General features: G+C 48.5%; 1 protein-coding gene across 1 annotated transcript in view; it reads right to left on the reverse strand.

Annotated features, from left to right (window-relative positions):
* MUC16 (mucin 16, cell surface associated) overlaps positions 1 to 23366 on the reverse strand; it is a 92404-nt gene that overhangs the window by 25752 nt on the left and 43286 nt on the right. The window contains exons 20-43 of the mRNA XM_072722141.1: positions 21564 to 21688; positions 21307 to 21374; positions 18063 to 18235; positions 17708 to 17743; positions 17402 to 17473; positions 15348 to 15407; positions 13804 to 13928; positions 13530 to 13597; positions 12702 to 12874; positions 12554 to 12589; positions 12269 to 12325; positions 8783 to 8904; positions 8363 to 8430; positions 6618 to 6790; positions 6249 to 6284; positions 5952 to 6011; positions 4833 to 4957; positions 4526 to 4593; positions 2264 to 2436; positions 2106 to 2141; positions 1509 to 1633; positions 1247 to 1314; positions 471 to 643; positions 323 to 358 (exon numbers count right to left, since the gene is read on the reverse strand). Of these exons, the coding sequence (XP_072578242.1) occupies positions 323 to 358; positions 471 to 643; positions 1247 to 1314; positions 1509 to 1633; positions 2106 to 2141; positions 2264 to 2436; positions 4526 to 4593; positions 4833 to 4957; positions 5952 to 6011; positions 6249 to 6284; positions 6618 to 6790; positions 8363 to 8430; positions 8783 to 8904; positions 12269 to 12325; positions 12554 to 12589; positions 12702 to 12874; positions 13530 to 13597; positions 13804 to 13928; positions 15348 to 15407; positions 17402 to 17473; positions 17708 to 17743; positions 18063 to 18235; positions 21307 to 21374; positions 21564 to 21688 (2256 nt within the window). The remainder of the gene's footprint in view (positions 1 to 322; positions 359 to 470; positions 644 to 1246; positions 1315 to 1508; positions 1634 to 2105; positions 2142 to 2263; positions 2437 to 4525; positions 4594 to 4832; positions 4958 to 5951; positions 6012 to 6248; positions 6285 to 6617; positions 6791 to 8362; positions 8431 to 8782; positions 8905 to 12268; positions 12326 to 12553; positions 12590 to 12701; positions 12875 to 13529; positions 13598 to 13803; positions 13929 to 15347; positions 15408 to 17401; positions 17474 to 17707; positions 17744 to 18062; positions 18236 to 21306; positions 21375 to 21563; positions 21689 to 23366) is intronic.

The following is a 23366-nucleotide window of genomic DNA, read 5'->3' on the forward strand; positions in this document are numbered from 1 at the left end:
AAACCAGAGTAGAGGCTACTGCATTAGTCCTAGCAAAAAAATGTCAGTGGCTTGAATAAAGGCTGAATGACACAGATGTAGAGAAAGGACTTGCAAGATATTATGAAGGGAGAAGAGATGATTTGGTGGTAGATGGATGTGGGAGGTGAGTGAGAGGGTGGGTCAAGGTTGGCATCTGTGGGTAGGAGTATGGGTCCCCATTCACCCGAGGCTGGGGGTGGAGCAGGGGTGCACAGGGCAGGCCATGGGATCCTGGACACTTCCATTCTAAGGGCAGGGACTCACAGGGTTGCAGAGACTCCTGAAGCCTCTGAATACTCACTGCTGGGGGTGGTGGCCTGGGTCTTGCGGGTGTAACCTGCACAGGGAGAGGGAGGAAGGGTGACGAGGGTGAGTAATCACAGAAAGGGAGGAATGGCGAGGAGGATGTAGGGCCTGTTGAAATGTGGACCAAGATGGCAATCCCTCACCATTGATGTAGAGACTGTCTGGGTCCAGGGTGTAGATACCCAGCCTAGTGACGCCTCTGGTCAGCTGGCTCAGCTCCTGGTACAGCCGCTCTCTGTCCAGCCCAGAGCCCATGGGGTCAGGGCGGTGGGTGCAGATGGCATCCACTCCAGTGGCTGCCCCATCCTTCTCGGGCCTGGGGAGGTTAGGGAGGGGTAACACTAGATGGAGTCCCAGGGCAGGGCTCCTGGGACCTTGGGGGCAGGCCAGGAGGGGGCCAGGGCAAGTGAGAAGGCTGGCACCCACTTCTGGCCAGCCCGGGAATGTGCAAACAGTCATGGGGGGCGGGGGCAGGATTTCTTAAATTGCAAATCTGAAACCTGCAACCTCAGAGCATGGGGACAGGAGAGCTCCTACTTGAGACAGGCGAAAAGCTGGAATTTGGATTAAAGCAAGTGGAAAAGGCAAGCTTGCCTTGAGAGGAATCCTGGGGAAGGAACTGAAAACCCAAAGGAAATGCCTTCTTTGGTCAAAGGGAGGCAGGAGGGAATTGGGAAGGATGATCCAGACTAGGGGCTCTGCAGAAGCTGGGGACAGTGTGTGTGTGTGTGTGTGTGTGTGTGTGTGTGTGTGTGGTGGGGGGTTACAACCAGAAGAGGCCTTGGTTCTGGAGCCAGTAGCTCCTGAATTCCACCTCTGCTGAGGACATGGACAGAGAGGCCAGGTAGGAAGTAGAGGGAACTCTTGGGTCCTCAGGGAGCCCTTGACGCAGCCCTGGCGGGGGATTGCAAGGTCTCACCTGAGCAAGGTCAGTCTGCAGCCGGAGTACAGGGGGCCCAGACTGGTGTTCTTGAACAAAGGTCCGAGCTGTGGGTGAGAGCAAGGGAAGTAAATAGATCATCTGAGATGCAGGGGCAGGATGGGCATGGGTGGGTGGGGCAAGAATAAGGTGGGAGGGGCTAGTCCCAAGGTCGGGGCAGGCATGGGCGGCCTGATGGTCAGGATGAGGCATGAAGGCTGGTTGGGCGGGACTGGCAGGGGGAGGTGTGCGGGGCTCTCACCTGGCGCTGCAGGGACTTCTCTGTGCTGTTGAATTTCAAGGAGCCTGGAGGCTGCATGTCCTCCGTATAGGGCAGGTTGGTGACAGTGAAGTTGAGGGTGAATGGCACCAGGGGTTGTCCGGTGGCTGCAGCAGGGGAGGGAGATGGGAGGCTACCTTGAGTCAGGCCAGGGATGGATATATGGGCAGGGCCTGGGACCCACAGCTACCTCACTGGAGACTGCACAGCAAATGCTGGGGGGCCTTGGGGACCTAATGCCAGAACCACCAGTGTGGACCACAGGAGACCAATCCAAGCAGCAGGTGAAGGTGGGCAGGATTTGCAGGGGACAATCTACCACCTAACGTTCTTATTTATTCAAGCCCACGTACAGGTACCTTTTTCCGTGCACCTGACCTGGACCACATGGTGGCCCTTTCTCTGTGTGCAGCCAACAGCACAGAGGTGATGCACAGCTGAAGCTTACTGCGATGACTTCCCAGCCTGCATCCTCGACCCCTTCCCTCCCTGACAGCTGGAGGTGTAGGCAGAGGCATGCTGCTTCCTTCCCTAATGAGGGGTGGGGGGCAGAGCTCCTGAAGACCCTTGAGTACTCACCACTGGGGGCGGTCACTGGTGTCTGTTGGGTGTAGCCTGTAGAGAGAGGACATAAGAGAGAGGAGGTGCTGAGGTGGAGAAGGAATAAAGAAGCCTTGCGGGGTGGGGGTGGACCATGAGCTTCACAGCTCAGCGGAGCGTGGGTGGCCACTGCTCACCATTGACACAGAGACTGTCCTGCTCCAGGCTGTAGTGGCCCAGCCAGGTGACACCATGGGTCAGCCGGCTCAGCTCCCAGTACAGCTGCTCTCTATCCAGCCCGGGGCCTGCAGGCTCCAGGCGGCGGAAGCAGATGGCATTCACGTGGGTGGCCGCTCCGGCCTTCTCGGGCCTGGGGAGGGCAGGACACAACAGTGCAGATGATTAAGGTCCGTTTGTGAAGAGTCCTTGAGGGGTACCATTATGGGGGATACCATGGGGACAGCTAGGAAGTAGTGGGGCTTCTGTTGACAGGCCCCAGGAGGCCCATCATCCACTGCTGAGAGAACCTGCTCCACATTCTGAAATGTGGCCACCTTCTGAGTCCAGGCCTCCAGGTGCTCCGCGATCCACGGTCATCACAGCACCAAATCCCACTTAAGATGGGAATCTTCCCTTGTTAGGAATTTGCTGAAATCCTCTGGCCCCCTACTGCCTGTGTATGAAGCCCCACTGCGCCTGCCCCATCAAGTACAACAGGTCATCCACCACCTGCCCTGTGCATCTCCCTGCCTCCCCACCCCTGCTGGTGAGCATTTCTGCTCTGCACGCTCTGCTCCACCTGTGCTTCCTTCTCCCTGAATCATTCCTCCTGGCCCGGAGCTGTGTCTCCTGGCCACAGCGACCTTCTTGCTAGGAACTGAGCTGCCGCTTCAGCTCCTCCTAGACCCACTTCCCGTATCCCAACACTTCAATAGGATCTCTGGGCCTCAGTTTCATATCTGTAAGATGGGTAGGATCATGGTACCCAGGTGTATCCTGTGAAGATTAAGTCTGTTGATATAAGCATAATGCTTCTAATAGGATCTGCTGCATCCCTAAGTGCCAGGGAAGTGTCTGTCACTATTTTATTTAGTATTATTTTTGCTATTAATTATATGTCTCTATATATAATTACAAAATTCACAAAATTCACATATAATAATCACACGCAACTAATTTGTATAAATGCGTTTGTTTACATTATAATTAATATAATACACGCTTCTTGATAGCAGAGTCTGTGCTTTGGCCTCCACGGAGATTTCAGGGCTCAGCAAAGAGCTTGGACATAGTAGGTGTTCAAGCAATGTTTATGGATGGAAAGAAAATTTGTGGAACTCCAGGCCGGGGGAGTGGAGAGGTCACTTCTGCTGTGCGTGCATCAGCATCGTGGGCTAGGCCCTGAGACAAAGGGCTTTATTCCATCTGTCTCTATCCTAGCACCTTAGTGAGGGAATGCTTTCTTAGATTCTATTTTTGGAGGCAGGGAGATATCTTGGAGAGCTGTCCACTGAGGCTAAAGCCTCCAGGGGATCTTGGAGCGGAGAATCTCACTAATGCTCAGAAGCCCCATCGCTCAGTGAAGTGAGGCCAAGTTGCACCTCTCTACCCTGGAAGGGAGCAGGGAAGTGAAGGCTACGATTACAGGGAGGGGGAGTGAACTGATGGTTCTTCCCAAAGAAGCAAAACAAGCTTAGTGGGAAAAGGTATGGACTCTGAAGAGGCTAGGTTTGAATCCTGGCTCGGCCATTTGGCAGCCATTGGCTCTGGGAAAGTTCCTTAACCTGTTTGTGCTTGATTTCTCATCTGTAAAATAGAGATAACAGTAGTGACATTAAGAGAGTCTAGGGACATGATGGACAGGAAGCATTTCACCCAGTGACTCTGACCTGGGGTGCTTTGCATCTCAGGAGACATCTGGAAATGTCTGGTGACAGATTTGGTTGTCCCCAACTTCAGGGGTTGGGGTACTTACAGCATCTATCTAGTGGCCAAGATGCTGCTAAATATCCTATCGTGCAGAGAGGATAACCACCCATGACAATAACTAGCTGGTCAATAGTGACCAAACATTGAGAACCCCAATGTCTGACACATACTAAGTACCGGCTGAGTGTTAGCCAGAAATATTTAAGGCAGTGTGGGGCCGGAGGCACAGTAGACCAGGGATTGCATCCTTTGGGAAGGATCAGAGGTGCATCCTTTATGAAGGATTTTGGTGCATACTTTGCAGTTGCTATGTTTCGTCATTTTGTTCCTATCAAATACCCCACGGGAGATTTGAGGCTCAGGAGGAGGGGAAGGTCCAGCCAGAGCAGGACCTGGGGGGCCAGCAGCCCAAAGGACAGGCTACCCCAGGTTGGGAGTTGGAAAGGGCTGAGGCCAAAGGGAAGACCTAGCCCTAGCCATGGTAAGAATCTCCGCTGTGCTTCACTGGGCCATCTCCTAGGGGGTCCCACCTGAGCGAGGTCAGTCTGCAGCCAGAGTAGAAGGAGCCAACAGTGGTGTTCTTGAATAATGGTCTGAGCTGTTGAAGGAGAAGGAGGTGAGTAGGACTGAGCTGGACAGGGGCAGGACAGGGAGGGACCTGGGTGGGGCATTGAGGGAGGTGGGTGGGGCTGGCATCTGCTGGGAGGCGGGGGAAGAGTGGGCAGGGGGGGGGTATGTGGGAGGAGCTGGGCAGGGTATGGGGGAGGTGGGTGGAGCTGGCCTCAGAGGGTAGGTGGGGATCAGTGGGTGGTGGGATGAGGTGGGTGGGACTCTCACCAGGTTCTGCAAGATCTTCTCTATTTTGTTGAACTTGGCTGAGCCTATTAGCTGCATGTCCTCCGTGTAGTGCAGGTTGGTGATGGTGAAGTTAAGGGTGAATGGAACCAGGTCGGGTCCAGAGACTGCAGTGAGGTTGGGCGAGAAATATCCCCCGAGTCACTGCCTTAGCTGGATTTAGGGATGGAGGGATGGTGGGGGTAGTGTCTGGATCCACATCCCTGGTGCCCAGTATATTCACATCTGGTGCGAGAGTTCAGAAAATCTCCTCCCCAAATGGGGAACTTTATTTTGTTATTCTACTAATACAGTAATGATATAAACAATGGTCCTAAATAGCAATAATAATGATAAGACCTGATGTTTGGTAAGAGCTCACTCTGTGCTAAGAGCTTTTCATCCAGTATCTCATGTCATCCTCAAGCAAACCCTGGAAGTGAATCCTCTTATTTATCCCCCCAACTGACAGAGGATGAAAATAAATTTCAGAGAAATTAAGTCACTTCCTCAAAGCCACACAGCTGTTTTAGGGCACAGGTTCAGATTCTAGAGTTTGAATGACTTGAACATGAGTCCTGCCCATCCACTGGCTGCGCGACCTCAGAAAAACACCCAGATCCCCAAGAACCAGCCTGTTTCTCTTCAACAGAGAAAGATCAGTGTCCATCTGCTGGGACTGAAGATGGTACATGTGAGGCAGAGTCCCCATCATGTGACAAACAATCAGTGAATGCTGCTGTCATGGCTTTGTAGTCATTTTTCTCGTTGCTACTTATGCCTGCTTCCTCTGCTTTAGTCTCTGTGCTCTGGGAATTAGTTCTGGATTTGACCTTGACTATTTCCATTCCATTCTAGAGAAAGTAAAGCTTTAAGAATTGTTCTAGAATGTACCACTGCATCTAATCTCACTACTCACCCCCTGGGTCCCCTCAGGCCAGCATGGTCACAAGTTGGACCATGGCATGACACATGGGGTGGACTGTAAAAGTGACCACAAATTCTTCACCTCCCCAGGCTGTCCCCTTGCTTTGCGCTGTGTGTGCATACTCTCTTGCTCTTCTCGTTGCAAAGCACAGGTGTATGGTGACAGGGAAGGAGACATGGAGAGAAGGCTCTCACCTGTAGGGCTGGAGGAGATTGGAGCCGCCGAGGTTTCTGAGGGCGTGGAAGTCACAGGGACTGAGGAGGAAGCAGCAGAAATAAGAAAGATGAAGCCCCCGTCACCTTGGAGATGCCAGAGACAGGAGCTCTTGATGCCCCTGATGCCCAGCCTGAGTCACGGAAGGCAGAGGTGGGGAAAGGAGGGGGACCAGGCCCCTACGGCTCCATTCCTCCATGAGGCCCTGGGTGGGGAGAGGGAGCAGCTGTTCCCATGAGCTGTGGGCACATGAAGCCATCTAGGATTTGAGCACTTACCACTGGGGCTGGAGGTCAGTGGTGGTCTGGTGTAACCTGCAGGAAGTGGATAAGAGTGAGGTGGGATGTTTGAAAGGCTTAAGTGAGGGATGATGGGGCTGGACCATTGGTGGAAGAACAGTTGCCATGAGGAGGCCCTGTCCCTTCCACACTGTGGATGGTGCCTCCCAGAACCTTTATCTGACTTTCCACCTGCCTCTGTGTGATATAGCCTTTGGTGGGGAAGGGGGATCTCATAAGGAAAGGAAGAAGGAGGAGAGAAAAGTCTAGAGGCAGATGCAGGTGTATCCTCTGGCCAGAGCTCAGAGCATCCACAGAATAGTCCATCTGGGGTGCAGGAGGAGACCCCTGTCGCCACCAGATGCTCACCGTTGACATAGAGACTATCCCTGTCCAGGAAGTAGGAACCGAGCTGAGTGACACCACGGGTCTGGTGGCTCAGCTCCCAGTAGAGCCGCTCCCTGTCCAGCTGGAGACCCGAGGGGTCAGGTTGGTAAGTGCAAACAGCGTCAACTCCAGTGGCTGATCCACCCTTTTCAGGCCTGAGGGGAGAAGGACATGGGTATGGGAACAGGACGGAGGGGCATCCCTGCCAGGACATCCTTTCAACAGCCCACTTGTATGTGAATACCTGTTTATCTGCCCTCTTGGTCCAGACATAAGCTGCTCATAAGAGAAGGGACATCCTTGCCCAATAAAGGACCAGAGTGGGTGTTCTAGAGTCAGGTGACCATTGGTTCAAACCTTAGCTCTGTCACTTGTTGAATAATCCACCTGTGTCTGACTCGGTTCTCCCATGTTTGCAGTGTGGATAAAGCTCTAACCTGGAATGCCATGGGGTTCAGAAATGACTGATCTATCACACCTAGCTCTGGTGCCAAATGCTCATCAGTTAATTGTTTAATTAAACAAATATCCACAGAGCTGAATATTTACAGTCCCTAGCACTGGATAGCAGCTCTGAACAACCCAATGTTTGGACCTGAGCATCTGAGCATGAGATGTTGCATAGCAAAGACCCCCACCCACTGGCCACCTGCTCCCCATATTCTCAGCTATCCGGGAAGGAAGCAGGAAAAATTAACCCTGACCGGACAACCTGGGGGAACTAGCAGGCTGCACTGCCAGAGGGTATTCCTGGGGAGAAACAGAATATCCCTTGCGCCTCAACAGGATGGAAGTGACCTTGAGCTAAGTTGCTTCTAGCTCTGGTCTCCTAGGAACTTGCTACAGGTGCAATGTCAGTTGTGATACCTGGTGATGTTGCTTATGGTGAAAATGACCCCTCGTTGGTGACCTGCATCTTCTCTGGGAGGGCAGAAAACGGACAATAATACCTGGCGGGAAGCTAGAGCTTTGGGCTTCCTTTGGTTATGGCAAATCTCTTAACTTGTCAGGACTGTTACAAGAGATATTAGTTACCTTTTGGGACATGGGACATGTAAACCGGGGGAGCTCGATCACCTATCTACTGAGGTTATAGTTCTTCTTTTTAAAATTTAATTTAATTCTTTAATTTAAATCGAAGTCACCTAACATATAGTGTAGTATTCGTTTCAGGGGTAGAATTTAGTGACTCATCAGTTCCATATAACTCCCAGTGACCGTTACATCAAGTGCTCTCTTTAATGCCCATCACCCTGTTACCCCGTCCCCCCATCCACCTTCCCTCCAGCGACCTCCACTGAAGTCATATTTATTAATTGTCACCTGGATGCCAAAAGAATAGTCCTTGGACTGCCAAGAAGGTTCTTACAAGAAAAGAAATGCCCAGTGCTGCCCCACTGGCATGCCCTTTCCTATCTGTGTATGGCTTGTTCAGGTCTTGCAAGTCTGATTATCTGATTGGGCTTAAGATGACCCAGAGAGGGCAGTGCATGGGTCTGGACCAGAGCTGGGAACTTTGTGAGACAAGCAAGGGGCCTGGACACAACATCTAACGGAAGAGAGTGCTTACTCTCAGGGCTGTGCAAACATCGAGTTAGTCCCTGTGCGTGAGCACCTCCTTCGATACTGTGCTCAAGGTATCTTGCTGGCCTCCCTAGTCCGGACCCTGGCTAGCCCAACCAGCCCACACCTTATTACACCTGCTAAGGCCAAAAAGGAGGCCTCACCTGAGTGCCGTCACTCTGCAGCCAGTGTAGAGTGAACCAATGCTGCTGTTGGCAAACAACGGCTTGAGCTGAGAAGAATGAAGTGAGTGAATGAAAAAGAAATGTAAAACCAACCATCATTTCAAAACACAGTATTTTACAAGGAAACAGCAAGTCCCCAATCGTCTCACTACAACACTGAATTCTCAAAAGAACCCTCTGGGCTAAAAGCTTTTATTATCTTACTTTTACGGATGAGCCAATGATACCAAAAGGCAAGATCACTACTCCGAAGGCACATCACCTGCCTGTGGCAGTTCCGAGTTTTGAACCCAGAAACTGTCCGCCCTGGGGCCCTCCGTATTCTCCAAAAGCACAGTAGGGAGACTCAAAGAGGATGGGGAGGATGGAAAAGAGGGATGGGCAGCAGGGGGCTCTCACCAGGCCTTGTAGAACTGACTTGGTGGAGTTGAACTTTGCAGAGCCCGGCCGCATGTCCTTCGTGTAGGGCAAGTTGATGATGGTGAAGTTGAGGGTAAAGGGCGCCGGGGCGTGGCCAGCAGCTGCAGAGGGACAGGAGGAGAGGAGGCCATGCCTTGAGTCAGGCCTGGATCAGATGTGGGGCAAAGGGCCACTGGGACACAGCTCCAGCCTGCTCAGAGGACCCATCATCTTGGAGATACTAGGGAGAGGCTGCCCTCCCCTGGGAGTCTCCTGAGTATCATTCTCTGTTCATGTGAGGCTGGAGATGGGGTGGGGGTGGGGAGTGGAGGCAGCTTTGGCCACATACGGAAATGGAAGATCCTGGTGTCTGGGTGTTACATAATGAGCCAGAGATGGTGCCTGCATATGAGCTCATGGGGTACTTAATTCTTCACAGCAGGCTGGGATCCATGAGCTCAAAAGCCTGCCAGCACCAAACTCAACATTTTATATCCAGTTCTTTTAAATATAGCCCAAACAGGCAGATTTCAGCCGATTTCAGTCACTTTGAGCCTGCCTGCTTTGCATACCCCCGAAACTGCACCCAATAGCTGGGAGCTATAAAATAGATGGACCCCGTGGCTTTGGAGAGCCTGAGCCACTGCTGCTGGGCAGAGCTGTGCAACCCAGAGACTCCTCGCCAGGCTGCCGGGTGACATCACCTAGACAGGAGAATGTCTTCTCCGACCACTCCCCTCCCCTGGGAGTCCTCTTGCACTTCCCCCTTTTGAGAGGGGATGCCCACCCAGAACCTCCTGAAGATGTCACAGGCTGACACCTGCTGGGAAGGCAACCCTGCGCTACTCACAAACATTTGTGCTTGCTACTGTCATCTAGTGGTCATGTTTTTTCTTTGCTCAACCTAGAAATACCTCAAAATCCCAATAGCCAAACTGTGGAAGGAGCCTCTGTGTCCATCGAAAGATGAATGGATAAAGATGTGGTCTGTGTATACAATGGAATATTCCTCAGCCATTAGAAACGACAAATACCCACCATTTGCTTCAACGTGGATGGAACTGGAGGGTATTATGCTGAGTGAAGTAAGTCAATCGGAGAAGGACAAACGTTATATGGTCTCATTCATTTGGGGAATATAAAAAATAGTGAAAGGGAATAAAGGGGAAAGGAAAAAAAATGAGTGGGAAATATCAGAAAGGGAGACAGAACATGAGAGACTCCTAACTCTGGGAAGCGAACTAGGGGTGGTGGAAGGGGAGGTGGGCGGGGGGTGGGGGTGACTGGGTGACGGGCACTTGACGGGATGAGCACTGGGTGTTATTCTGTATGTTGACAAATTGAACACCAATAAAAAAATAAATTTATTTAAAAAAGAAAAAGAAAATAGGTAAAAAAGAAAGAAAGAAAGAAAGAAAGAAAGAAAGAAAGAAAGAAAGAAAGAAAGAAAGAAAGAAAATCGGTGAGAAACCCATAGCTGAAGACCATGAGACTGTCTTGGCTTGAGCCAGTTTCTTCCTCCTCCCGGGTCACCTTTGAAGACCCACCCAGACAGGTTCAGCTTTCAATGCTGTGTTTGAAAATTGACCTCAGGAGCAATTTGCCAACTAACAATTTCTTTCCCCAACTTACTCATTTAATAAGATGTATCGTGTGAATAATTCCTCTCAAGAATATTCTTACTCAAAAGTATATTTAAAACAAGCAGGCAAAACCAGCTTCTGTTCTGTTGACTTTAAAAATCAAAGTCCTAGGGGCATCTGGGTGGCTCAGCGGTTGAGTGTCTGCCTTTGGCTCAGGTCGGGATCCCGGGATCCTGGGATGGATCAGTCCTGGGATCAAGTCCCGCATCGGGCTCCCCGCAGGGAGCCTACCTCTCCCTCGGCCAATGTCTCTGCCTCTCTCTCTCTGTGTCTCTTATGAATAAATAAATAAAAAATCTTTAAAAAAAGAAAAAAAGCCACCTACCAAAGGGAGATATTTGGGGAAAATGTGAGTACAAACTGCAATGCTAGATGACGCCATAATATTCTTATTTTTTGAAGCACAGTAATGCTATTATGGTTACATAAGGCAATGTCCTGATTTTGTGGGGATTCTTGCTGAAATCTTTAATGGTGAAGCCTCATGATATTTGCAAGTTTCACGTGGATCAGGGGAAAAAAATTACGTCTACATCTTTGTCTAGTCAGTTCTACCATGATGCTTGTTTTGAAAACACAATTTTTTCAGGGGCATTGATACATTAGGTAACTGTGAACACAATGTAGACTTCATGTTTGTGTGTTTGTGTGTGTGTGTGTGTGTGTGTGCAATTTTGTCTGCAAGACACACAAAAGCTGAACCCTGAACGCAGCTAAACCCCCCTCTGTAGGTGTACACAAAATGCATGGACACGACTCAAGCGTCTACTGGCTCAATCACACACACCCCTGAGGTATTAGGAGGGATGGCCCTACTCATCCTGGGTTTCCGCTTTCTGTAGGATTTCAGGTAACCCTCCTTCTATACTTTGCAATAGCTCACAAGCTTTAATCCACTTGCTAACTACTTCCACAAGCCAACAACGTCAGGCCTCTTTCAGAGTAAAGTGCTGCATTTATTGCACTAATTTATATTTCTTAGCCATTGAACATTTGTACAACTGGGCTGTCTTGTTAGATGCCTATTTTTTTATGTTGTCACTGACAAGGTTCTCGAGTGTTGACCCCATCCTCAGCCCTGCGCCTTCTGTCGTGTGATTTTGCATAGCATAGTTTAGGGACACCTATGTCATATAACAGAATCATGTACAAAGACAAAAGGTCAACAACTGTGGTGGACAGCTGGATTTCCTTGCGCTATTCTTTCAATGTTTCTACTACTTTTGGCAATTTTCATAATAAAAAGGATAAAAGGATTTAGATATTCACGAAAAGTGGAAATGACCCCATGGTCCCTAGACTTTGACAGATCCAACATTCCTTAAATGAAATGATTATATGCATTGACTATGGTCAGGGAGAGACTATATATATTCACAAGGAACATATTCATAAAGACATGATAAGAAGAAAAATAAAGTCATATCTATTGAATATGCTCACAGAGAATATTCCTTAAAATAAGCTGTTGGTAAATTGGTTAGCGGGGGAAACTGAAGAATTGATTCTTCACTGACTTGGCTTTGGCAAGCTGGCCACTGGACAAATCTATTATCAGTGAATAGATCTGCTCTCTACTTTCCAAGGGATGCAGGGTGATTTGGATGTCAGGGGTCACCTATAGGTTTCAGACACAGGCTAAAGAGAATGGCTGAAGACTCCCAGTGCTGAGAGTGGGATTGGTGTTCAAGAAGTCCCTGACCTGGGTAGGGCCTAGCAGATCCTCAGAAGTCACCCTTGGGTTCCCCTGGGAGATACCACCCACTCTACTCCTCCTCTCATGTCCTGTGATTAGTACCCACCAAGAGTAGCTGGGAGCCTCTTCAGAGGAGAGAATGCCTACCTGTGGGACTGGAGAAGGAGGCTGGCATCCCTGCAGAAACTGTGGCCACCATAGAAGCTGGAGAGAAAAAAAACCCAAGAATTTGGGGGTGAGGATCCCTCACTTCAGGGATTACCAGCGAGGGGGTGGCCGTGCCTGGGAATTTCTTAGGTGTAGGTCCCTGTTCACACAGGGCTGGGGGTGGAGCAGGGGTGCACAGGGCAGGCCATGGGATCCTGGACACTTCCATTTTAAGGGCAGGGACACACAGGGTTGTAGAGACTCCTGAAGCCTCTGAATACTCACTGCTGGGGGTGGTGGCCTGGGTCTTGCGGGTGTAACCTGCACAGGGAGAGGGAGGAAGGGTGACGAGGGTGAGTAATCACAGAAAGGGAGGAATGGAGAGGAGGATGTAGGGCCTGTTGAAATGTGGACCAAGATGGCAATCCCTCACCATTGATGTAGAGACTGTGTGGGTCCAGGGTGTAGATACCCAGCCTAGTGACACCTCTGGTCAGCTGGCTCAGCTCCTGGTACAGCCGCTCTCTGTCCAGCCCAGAGCCCATGGGGTCAGGGTGGTAGGTGCAGATGGCATCCACTCCAGTGGCTGCCCCATCCTTCTCAGGCCTGGGGAGGGTGGGTAGGGGTATCACTAGATGGAGTCCCAGGGCAGGGCCCCTGGGACCTTGGGGGCAGGCCAGGAGGGGACCAGGGCAAGTGAGAAGGCTGGCACCCACTTCTGGCCAGCCCGGGAATGTGCAAACAGTCATGGCAGGGGCGGTGGTGGTGGTGGTGATGGTGGTGGTGGTGGTGGTGGTGGTGGTGGTGGTGGTGGTGGTGATGGTGGCAGGATTTCTTAAATTGCAAATCTGAAACCTGCAACCTCAGAGCATGGGGACAGGAGAGCTCCTACTTGAGACAGGTGAAAAGCTGGAATTTGGATTAAAGCAAGTGGAAAAGGCAAGCTTGCCTTGAGAGGAATCCTGGGGAAGGAACTGAAAACCCAAAGGAAATGCCTTCTTTGGTCAAAGGGAGGCCGGAGGGAATTGGGAAGGATGATCCAGACTAGGGGCTCTGCAGAAGCTGGGGACAGTGTGTGTGTGTGTGTGTGTCGGGGGGGGGGGGGTTACAACCAGAAGAGGCCTTGGTTCTGGAGCCAGTAGCTCCTGAATTCCACCTCTGCTGAGGACATGGACAGAGAGGCCAGGTAGGAAGCAGAGGGAACTCTGGGGTCCTCAGGGAGCCCTTGACGCAGCCCTGGCCGGGGATTGCAAGGTCTCACCTGAGCAAGGTCAGTCTGCAGCCGGAGTACAGGGGGCCCAGACTGGTGTTCTTGAACAAAGGTCCGAGCTGTAGAGGAGAGGCAAGGGAGTAGAAAGTCTCAGGGGTGGAGAGCAGGGCAGAAATGAGAGGAGTCGGGCCAGCACCAGTGAGCCAGGCCTGCATGGGGGGCTGCACAGGTAAGGTAGGTGGGTCTCCGTGGGCGTGACAGAGATCAGGTAGGCGGTGCCTGCATCACTGGGTGGGGCAGGAATACTGCTGGCGGGAGCTCTCACCAGGCCCTGCAGCTCTCTCTGGGTGGCGTTGAACCCCCAGGAACCAGGGTGACTCATATCCTCTTTGTGGGACAGGTTGGTGATGGTGAAGTTGAGAGTGAACAGCACCAGGGTCGGACCAGTGGCTGCAATGGGGGCAAGAGGGAGATGTCAGGGAGCCTAAACATGGGTCATCCCACATTTATCTCTTTAAGTACTGGAGAGGGGCTTCCTCCATGATGGGCAGTTTCCACAAGAAGGAGATCCCAGACATTAGCATTAAGTGAGGGGCTCTGGGGATAAGTTTGGAAAAACACTATGGAGGTAAATGCAACAAACATTCTGACCCTCCAGTTGGCTAAAATTCCAGACAGACATCCCTTTTTCTGAGGGTTTTTTTTTTTTATCTCAAATTATTTCTCTGGGACCCAACTATTTACTGATTTTTAAAGATTTATTTGAAGAAATACACTTCATTTGTATAGGTCAGGCCCTGTTTTAAATGCTTCACTTAAATTTTAATCCATTTAAACTTTGAGGCAAATCATTCAGAGGGAGATAGTATTCTTTTTTTTTTTTTTTTTTTTTTTTTTTTAAATTTTTTTTTTTATTTATTTATGATAGTTACAGAGAGAGAGAGGCAGAGACACAGGCAGAGGGAGAAGCAGGCTCCATGCACCGGGAGCCTGACGTGGGATTCGATCCAGGGTCTCCCGGATCGCGCCCTGGGCCAAAGGCAGGCGCCAAACCGCTGCGCCACCCAGGGATCCCGGGAGATAGTATTCTTATCTCATTTCACAGATGTAAGAACTGAGCCCAAGGGTGATTAAATAATTTGCCCCCAGTCACACAATCTATAAATAGCAGAGCACAGTTCAAACCTGAGCATTGTGGTTGCAGAGCCTGTGCTTCTAACCCATCTACTCTAGTACCAAGGGCAGGTCCATGCAATAACCACACTCTGGCCTGAATGGTCAGTGGTCAGAACACCCTCAGGAGGCCCTAGCTGATGAGTAAGTAGAGACTCAAGTAAGACAGTGTTAGTAATGATGGGTCATCCAGGACCCTCAGCAGTGTCAGTGGGTGGTATCAAAATCTACCTTGGGCCAGTGAGAAGCCAAGAATGGGAAGTTAGCTGTTGGCCCAACCAGAGTCTGCCCAAATCCCTAACCAGGACCTGTAGGAGGGCATTTTCAGGTACATACGTAGCTCACGCTGTTGTTCCCTTCTTTGTTGGAAATGAAGACCAAGAATTCAAGAGAGAAGCCCACATACACATTTGCAGATCTCACCCCACAACCATGCTGATTGTAATTCAATACTTATTCGTACACTCAAGTCCTTATTCTATTCTCTTTCTTGCTGGAAGCCCATCAAAGACTAAGGCCCTTTCTATTCTGTTCACTGCTGCATTACCAGGGCCTTTTGTCCAGTAAGGGCTAAATGAATGCTTCTTGAGTGAATGAATGAATGAATGAATGGGCATGATGCTCCATATGATACCAGCCACTGGCCAAGTGCATGAGACCTTTGTAGGGGAGGAATGGCAGAGAGGAAGCTCGTACCTGTGGATATGGAGGTGGGGGTTGCTGAAGTTGCTGAGGAGATGGTAGGGGCTATTCCAACTGAAAAAAAAAAAAAAAACAGTGAGGCAAATATGGGAGAAGGGAGGGCCTCCCCAGCTAAACAAGGCCCATCAGGGGTCCATGAAATGCTCCTCAAGCCTGTGTCAGGCTTGTCTTTTCTGATCTGGGTAGTGAAGTTAGGGAAAGACTAGAGCTTTTCAGGACCCTTCTGTCCCTGGGGAGGTGGGGTAGGGATAGCGAGGAGGAGAGATGGGTCCCAATGCAGAGAAATGCGAGGGCCTAAATTACTACACACTGTTGGGATTGGAGGTCAGGACCTGATGGGTGTAACATGTAGAAAGATAGGAAGAGAAAGTATGAAGAGTTGTAAGGATGGGAGAAGAAAGGAAGTGTCAAGAATCTGGGGTTCTTTGGGTGTCTATGAATCTATTTATGTAAGTAGCATTTAGAGAGCCCCCTCAAAGTGCAGACCCAGTAGACAAACTCCAGAGAATGCAACTGAAACCCAAGGAGGCATTTCTCTATCAGGTCACCTACAGACTATCCTTCTGCCATCTGTGCCCCAATTCTCTCCATGTGTCTGATCCCTCCATGAATCCCCAGAAAAGCTGTGAATGTTTATTGCCTCATACAAGAAAAAACAAAGGTGCAAGCCAAAGTTGCTACTAACTTTTCCTGGATACTGGTCAGGAGGAGGTGTGAAGAGGCTTGGATCAAACTGTTGTTCTCAGTCATGACCCAGCTGAGGTTGAGCAGTTTTCTTTTCTTTCTTTCTTTCTCTCTCTCTCTTTTTTTTTTAAGATTTTTATCTATTTATTCATGAGAGACACACAGAGAGAGGCAGAGACCTAGGCAGAGGGAAAAGCAGGCTCCATGCAGGGAGCCCGACGTGGGACTTGATCCCGGGATTCCAGGATCATGACCTGGGCTGAAGGCAGTGCTAAACCGCTGAGCCACCCGGGCTGCCCCAGGTTGAGCAGTTTTCAACTCACAAATGCCTTCCAGGAAAACCAAAGAGCCTTCCACACATCAAGGAACTTAATTTCCTTGAACTCTATCCCACAATCCTGTGGCAACTTCAACTGAACTGGTAGTGACTGCCTAGGGTATTTTGTTGGTAAGGATTCTGGAGCTGTTTTGAATTCAGAAAGCAGGGAGGCTGTTGCCACTTAGTGATGTCTGCCATGGATGAGGGAATAGGGAGTGATGGCACAGATGGCATGTATTTGTCCTGGAAAGAATCTGACAGTCATTAAAGATTTGAACAAGGACAAGAAGGAAGTATTTCCACCTATTACAAAAAAGCGTATTTCATTCCTTCTTATCCTGAGAAAAATCTACATACTTCCTGTGGACTTACAATACACAAATGACCTAAGATCACCATCATCATCATCACCATCACCACCACCATCATCACCATCACCACCATCACCATCATCACCACCACCACCATCACCACCATCATCATCATCACCACCACCACCACCACCATCACCACCATCATCATCATCACCACCACCACCACCATCATCATCACCATCACCACCATCCTCACCATCACCATCATCACCACCACCATCACCATCATCATCATCACCATCACCACCATCACCATCATCACCACCACCACCACCATCATCATCATCATCACCACCACCACCACCACCATCACCATCACCACCATCCTCACCATCACCATCATCACCACCACCATCACCATCATCACCACCACCATCATCATCATCACCATCCCCATCATCACCAGCTCCATCACCACCACCATTATCAATATCATCATCATTATCGTTATCATAAGAATATGAGCTTTATGAAGGCAATAATTTTTGTCAGTTTGTGTTCCTTGCTGTCTTCCCCAGGTCCTGACACAGAGTAGGTGCTCAATAAGGCTTTTGACTGACTCATTATCACTAGATTTACTATGAATTTCTATAATTATTTGAGTGAGCAATATTAAGTATGTTTTTACTCATCAGGTGCCCCCAGTAGATGTGCCACTGACTGGTACTTACTCGTGGGGCTGGGGCTGGGGACAGAGGATGGAGTCCCAGAGGTTCCTAGGTCCACTGTGGAGGTCCCTGGAGCTGAGAAAAAGCCCTCATCAGCGAAAGCAGAAAAGCAATCACATAGCAGAAATGCCAGCAAGAGAGACTATTTATTAGGCTGCATGTGGGGCTGAGATTCCCTCTGGATCTGGGGCAGAGAAGAGAGTAAATAACTTGTGGCCTCCCAGGATCTTTCTTCCTCCTGGCATGAGGAGGCATCAGTGCTTTGCCTGCCCTGGGTGAGGGGGCCCTGGGTCATAGATGAATACTCACTGTTGGTGATGGGTGCAGAGCTTTGATGGGTGAAACCTGTAGGGAGAGGGAGGGAAGATTATGGGTAAGGGTTAAGGGAGAGGCAGAGGACCAAACAGGAGGCAGGGCTATCCTGGTGCAGTGGAGGGGTCTCTAGCAGGGGGTGCTGTTGGGGATTCTCCATCAATACCCATCAGGAAAGAAGGCTCTAAGGGTGAAGTTAGTCCAAGATGAAGAGGAAATCATGAACCAGAATCAGCACATTTAGTGCATAGGGCTAAGGCCCTAAGGGCCAGACAGGGAGCGCATTCTCAACCAGAGGGCAGAGGTTGCCCGGTGAGGGGGAAGAGACTCTGACCACATCACGGTTGCTCACCATTGACACAGAGACTGTTCCTGTCCAGGGTATAGTGGCCCAGCATGGCAATTCCATGGGTCAGCCGGCTCAGCTCCCAGTACAGCTGCTCCCTGTCCAGTCCAGGGCCTTCAGGGTCAGGGCGATACATGCAGATGGCATCCACTCTGGTGGCAGTCCCATCCTTCTCAGGCCTGGGTAAAAATCACCACATAGTTGGTCTAACCATCTATCTATTGATCCTTTTCTCTCTCTCCTTCTAGCCCCTAAGGCAGAAACTTGGGAAACCCTAGTTAACAAAGCTGTGGCCATCAGGGAGATGCCCTCCATAAACAATTAGCACACCACAGGTCTGAAGCCTCCTGCATGCCTAGGAGAGAAGACTCCGAAACCCCTGGGAGTGGCAGATACACGAGGATGTTGTTGATGGAGTGAGCCGGAAGATGCCAGATGAAGCTCCAACAGCCACATCCTGTTACAGGTCTCGATGAGCACAAAAAAAGATGTCTAAGATCATGCTGCAATGGGGGGGGGGGCAGTGGCCCCAGGAAAAGTGACTTCAGCATGGTTTGGTGACATTTTCCTGCAGAGAGTTGAGGTTTCCAAAGAGTGAGACCAAAAAGCTAAAGTCACTAAGTCTGGAAGCAGGACTGGGGCATTTCTAAAAATTCAAGAGACTAAATGGTCAGAGACACACATGCCCTTTGGGTGAGTCTGAAAGCATGACCTGTCCATGTCTCAGCATCACCTCTGGCCACAGGACACTACCTACCCGCCTGCCCACGCAGCCATACACTACTGAGTGATGTGGAAAGAAAGGGGCTCCCACACCCCAGAACCATGGATGCAATGTCTCTTGTAAAAACAACCACCCCCTGACAACGTGGATGGAACTGGAGGGTATTATGCTGAGTGAAATGAGTCAATCGGAGAAGGACAAACATTATATGGTCTCATTCATTTGGGGAATATAAATAATAGTGAAAGGGAATAGAAGGGAAGGGAGAAGAAATGGGTAGGAAATATCAGAAAGGGAGACAGAACATGAAGACTCCTAACTCTGGAAAACGAACTAGGGTTGGTGGAAGGGGAGGAGAGCGGGGGGTGGGGGTGACGGGGTGACGGGCACTGAGGTGGGCACTTGACGGGATGAGCACTGGGTGTTATTCTGTATGTTGGCAAATTGAACACCAATAAAAAATAAATTTTTAAAAAAATAAGGTTCAGGTATAATTATATATTATTCTTATATTGTCTATACTTAGGTAATATGTGTATTATATAATATACAAATATATTAGGAATATACTTATATATCATCTATGTTAGACATTATATCTATATATGACATATACCTATTATGTGTATATATGACATATATGTAATATATACCCATGTATAAAGTATAGGTATGATTATATATTATACTTATATATGATATATATTATATATAACTTTATTATAGTTATTATATGTTATAGTTCTGTATTATATATAGATTATGTATATTATAGTTATATTATAATAATTATAGTTATATATTATATGTAGATATAACATATACCTATATTATAGTTATAGTTATATATATTATTATACATAATATATATAACATGGGATCCCTGGGTGGCGCAACGGTTTGGCGCCTGCCTTTGGCCCAGGACGCGATCCTGGAGACCCGGGATCGAATCCCACATCGGGCTCCCGGTGCATGGAGCCTGCTTCTCTCTCTGCCTGTGTCTCTGCCTCTCCCTCTCTCTCTCTCTCTGTGACTATCATAAATAAATAAAAATTAAAAAAAAACATATATAACATATATATAGGTATATATAGGTATAACATATATATTAGGTATAGATATAACAGATATACTATAAAATTATACCTATTCTTTCTCTCCCTTTCTCTCTTTATATATGTGCATACATATATGTATGCTTACAGCTGACTTTTTTTTTTAAAGATTTCATTTATCTATTCATGAGAGACACAGAGGGAGAAGCAGAAACATAGGCAGAGGGAGAAGCAGGCTCCCCGGGAGAGCCCAATGTGGGACTTGATCCCAGGACCCTGGGTGTCCCTATACAACTGACTTTTGAACAACATGGAGGTTAGGGGTACGGACACCTAACCCAGTTGTAAATTTTCATAGACCTTTTGATTCCCCTAAAACTTAACTACTAAAAGAGTGCTGTTGACCAGAAGCCTTACTGATAACACAGTCCATTAACAGATATTTTTATGGTATTGGTATTATATACTCTATTCTTACAATAAAGTAAGCTAGGGAAAAAAACGTTAAGAAAATCATAACAGAAAATACATTTATAGCACTGTACTGTATTTTTCAAAAACGAAATCCATGTATAAGTGGACCCTGCAGTTCAAACTCAGTGTCCAAGGGTCAACTCTCTCTCTGTAGACATATGTATGTTAGTATACACGTATTATGTATAGGCCTAATATGTCATATATAACATGCGGAGTAACGAGGCACAGCAAGGTTTGGGATCTCATTAAATGGCAGAGCTCGCATTTGAACTCTGCTCTGGCTTCACCGAGGCTCTTAGCCACTAGGCTCCTATGCCTGGTCTTGCCCCAGGAAAGCAGGGGAGCTGGAGGTAAATGCCTGTGATAAAACAGGAATGTGAGGAGAACCAGACCTAGAGATTCTGAGAGAGATGTAGGAGGCAAGAATGCCAGGTGTGAAGTAGGTCAACCAACTGCCTCCCCAGCTGCACCCATGGGATGGTGTCGTCCCCAACCTTGAGCCATCCGAGGGCAGGGCAGTCCTCCTTCCGTGAGTCTGACCCATTCAGGAGCACACGCTCTCTCTGTAACAGTGTACTTGCTTTCCTTCCCTCTTAGATTCTTTCCTTTTAGAGGTTGCCAGGTCGGTAATCTCCCCATGCTGCAAGGTCATAATGAGGCAGAGGAAGCAGTGCTGCTTAAGAGCTAGGAGTTTGGCTCTAGAACCCACAATGTGGGGTTGCTCTGTGTGACCTGTACAATCTACTCAATTCCTCTGAGCCTGTTGCACCTCTGGTTCCTGCTTCATGAGGCTGTCGTGAGGGCTGATGGGTTGAAATATGAAGTACTAGCACAGTGCCTCGGATCTTAGGAATTACTAACTGCTGGATTGTCATTGTCAATGGTGATGTGTAGTATCCGTGGTGGTAGTCGTTCCAAGTATGGACAAAGTCAGGGAGCCTGTAGGTGAGGGTCCCATACACCTGTTGGGCTGTGTTCTTGGGGAGAGTCTTACCTGAGTGAGGCCAGTCTGCAGCCTGAATAGAGGAAACTCAGACTGCTATTCTTGAACAGGGGGTTGAGCTATGAGAAAAGAGATTGAAGGTGAGAAGGAACCTTTGAGGGAGGCCAGGGGGAGCAGGGGTATTGGTGATGTGAATGGGGCAGAGGCGATATGGGTAGGGGCAGAAGTCAGGTGGACAGGGCTGACACTGATGGGCAGGGCAGGGGGTGTTGTAGGGTTAGGCTGGTACCGGTGGGTGAGGCTCTCACCAGACCCTGCAGGATCCTCTCCGTGGAGTTGAATTTCCAAGAGCCTGGACGCTGCATGCCTTCTTCGTAGCGCAGGTTGGTTATGGTGAAGTTGAGGGTGAATGGCACCGGGAAAGGGACTGCTGCTGAAGCAGGGGGAGGAAAAAGGAGGCCATGCATGAGTCACACCTGGTCTGGATCCTAAGGCAACTTCTGGGGATGGAGATGGAGGGTCCAGATCTGAGGTAGCAGGGGTTCCGAGTAGGCCATCTAGCCTAGCTACCTTAGGACCAATGACAGAGGCCAGATAAAGAGCAAAGCTAGATGCTATTAAGTACAGTAACATGCACATCCTTTCGGATGGCTATAAGGCTATTATAGAAAGAAAGAAAGAAAGAAAGAAAGAAAGAAAGAAAGAAAGAAAGAAAAGTCAATCAGAGAAGGACAAACATTATATGGTCTCATTCATTTGGGGAATATAAAAAATAGTGAAAGGGAATAAAGGGGAAAGGAGAAAAAATGAGGGGGAAATATCAGAAAGGGAGACAGAACATGAGAGACTCCTAACTCTGGGAAATGAACTGGGGGGGGGTGGAAGGGGAGGTGGGTGGGGGGTGGGGGTGACTGGGTGACGGGTACTGAGGGGGGCACTTGACGGGATGAGCACTGGGTGTTATTCTATATGTTGGCAAATTGAACACCAATAAAAAATAAATTTATAAAAAAGAATATTTTTTATCAATAAATCTATTTCTACATCATTAAAAAAGGAAAGAAAGAAAGAAAGAAAGGGAAGAAAAAGAATTAGTTTTGTCAAAGATGTGCAGAAATTGGAATCCTCGTGCATTGTTTGTGGGAATGCTGGCGGAGCTGCAATGGAAAACAGTTTAGTGATTCCTCAAAAAGTTAAATATAGGATTACCATATGATTCAGCAATTTTGCCGAATGCTAGGTATAGACCCAAAAGAACTGAAAACAGGGACTCGGATCCTTGAATACAAAATATCCATAGCAGCATCATTCACAATAGCCAAAAGGTGGAAACAGCCTGAGTCCATCGCCAGATGAATGGATAAACACAATGTGGCGTATACATACAGTGGAGTAATATTCGGCCATAAACATGAGGGGAGCTCTGACACCTGCTACGACACAGATGAACTGTGAAAATATTATACTAAGTGAAATGAAACAAACACGAAAGGACAAATATTATATGGTTCCAATCACATGGGGTACCTAAAATAGGCAAATTCGTGGAAATAGAAGGTAGAATAGAAGTAACTAGGGGCTAGGATTGGGATTATAGGGAGTTAGTGTTCATATGGGAACAGAGTTTCCATTTGGAATGATAAAGAAGTCCTGAGAATGGATAGTGGTGATAGTGGCATGACACTGGGAATGTATTCAATGCCACTAAATTGCACACTTAACAGTTGGTTAAAATGGTAAATTCTACGTGTTCCATAAAAATTGTTTAATGCGGCAGTTGGATCAAAATGTAGGTTATGGAGCTCTTGAGTCTGTATATGGGCCAGGGTACGTGTCAGGTGTTGAGGTTTTTGGCTCTGGTGAGACTCCAGATTGGCCTGATAGTCTTTACTTGAGAGGTTAAAAGTAATAGGATTGGAGCAATCTCATGGATTAAGGGGAAAAGAAAGGAAAAAAAATCAATTCAATCCCATCCAACACAGAAGAAACATTCTTTTTTAAATATAAGCCAAATATCAAATTTTAAGGAACCTTCCTGTCACCTACTCAACTTACCCCACCTTACCTGCCCCATAACTCTCAGGACTTGACCTTTAATAGAGACCAAGCGC

This window comes from Vulpes vulpes, chromosome 9 (genome assembly GCF_048418805.1).
Source record: "Vulpes vulpes isolate BD-2025 chromosome 9, VulVul3, whole genome shotgun sequence".
Lineage (NCBI taxonomy): Eukaryota > Metazoa > Chordata > Mammalia > Carnivora > Canidae > Vulpes > Vulpes vulpes.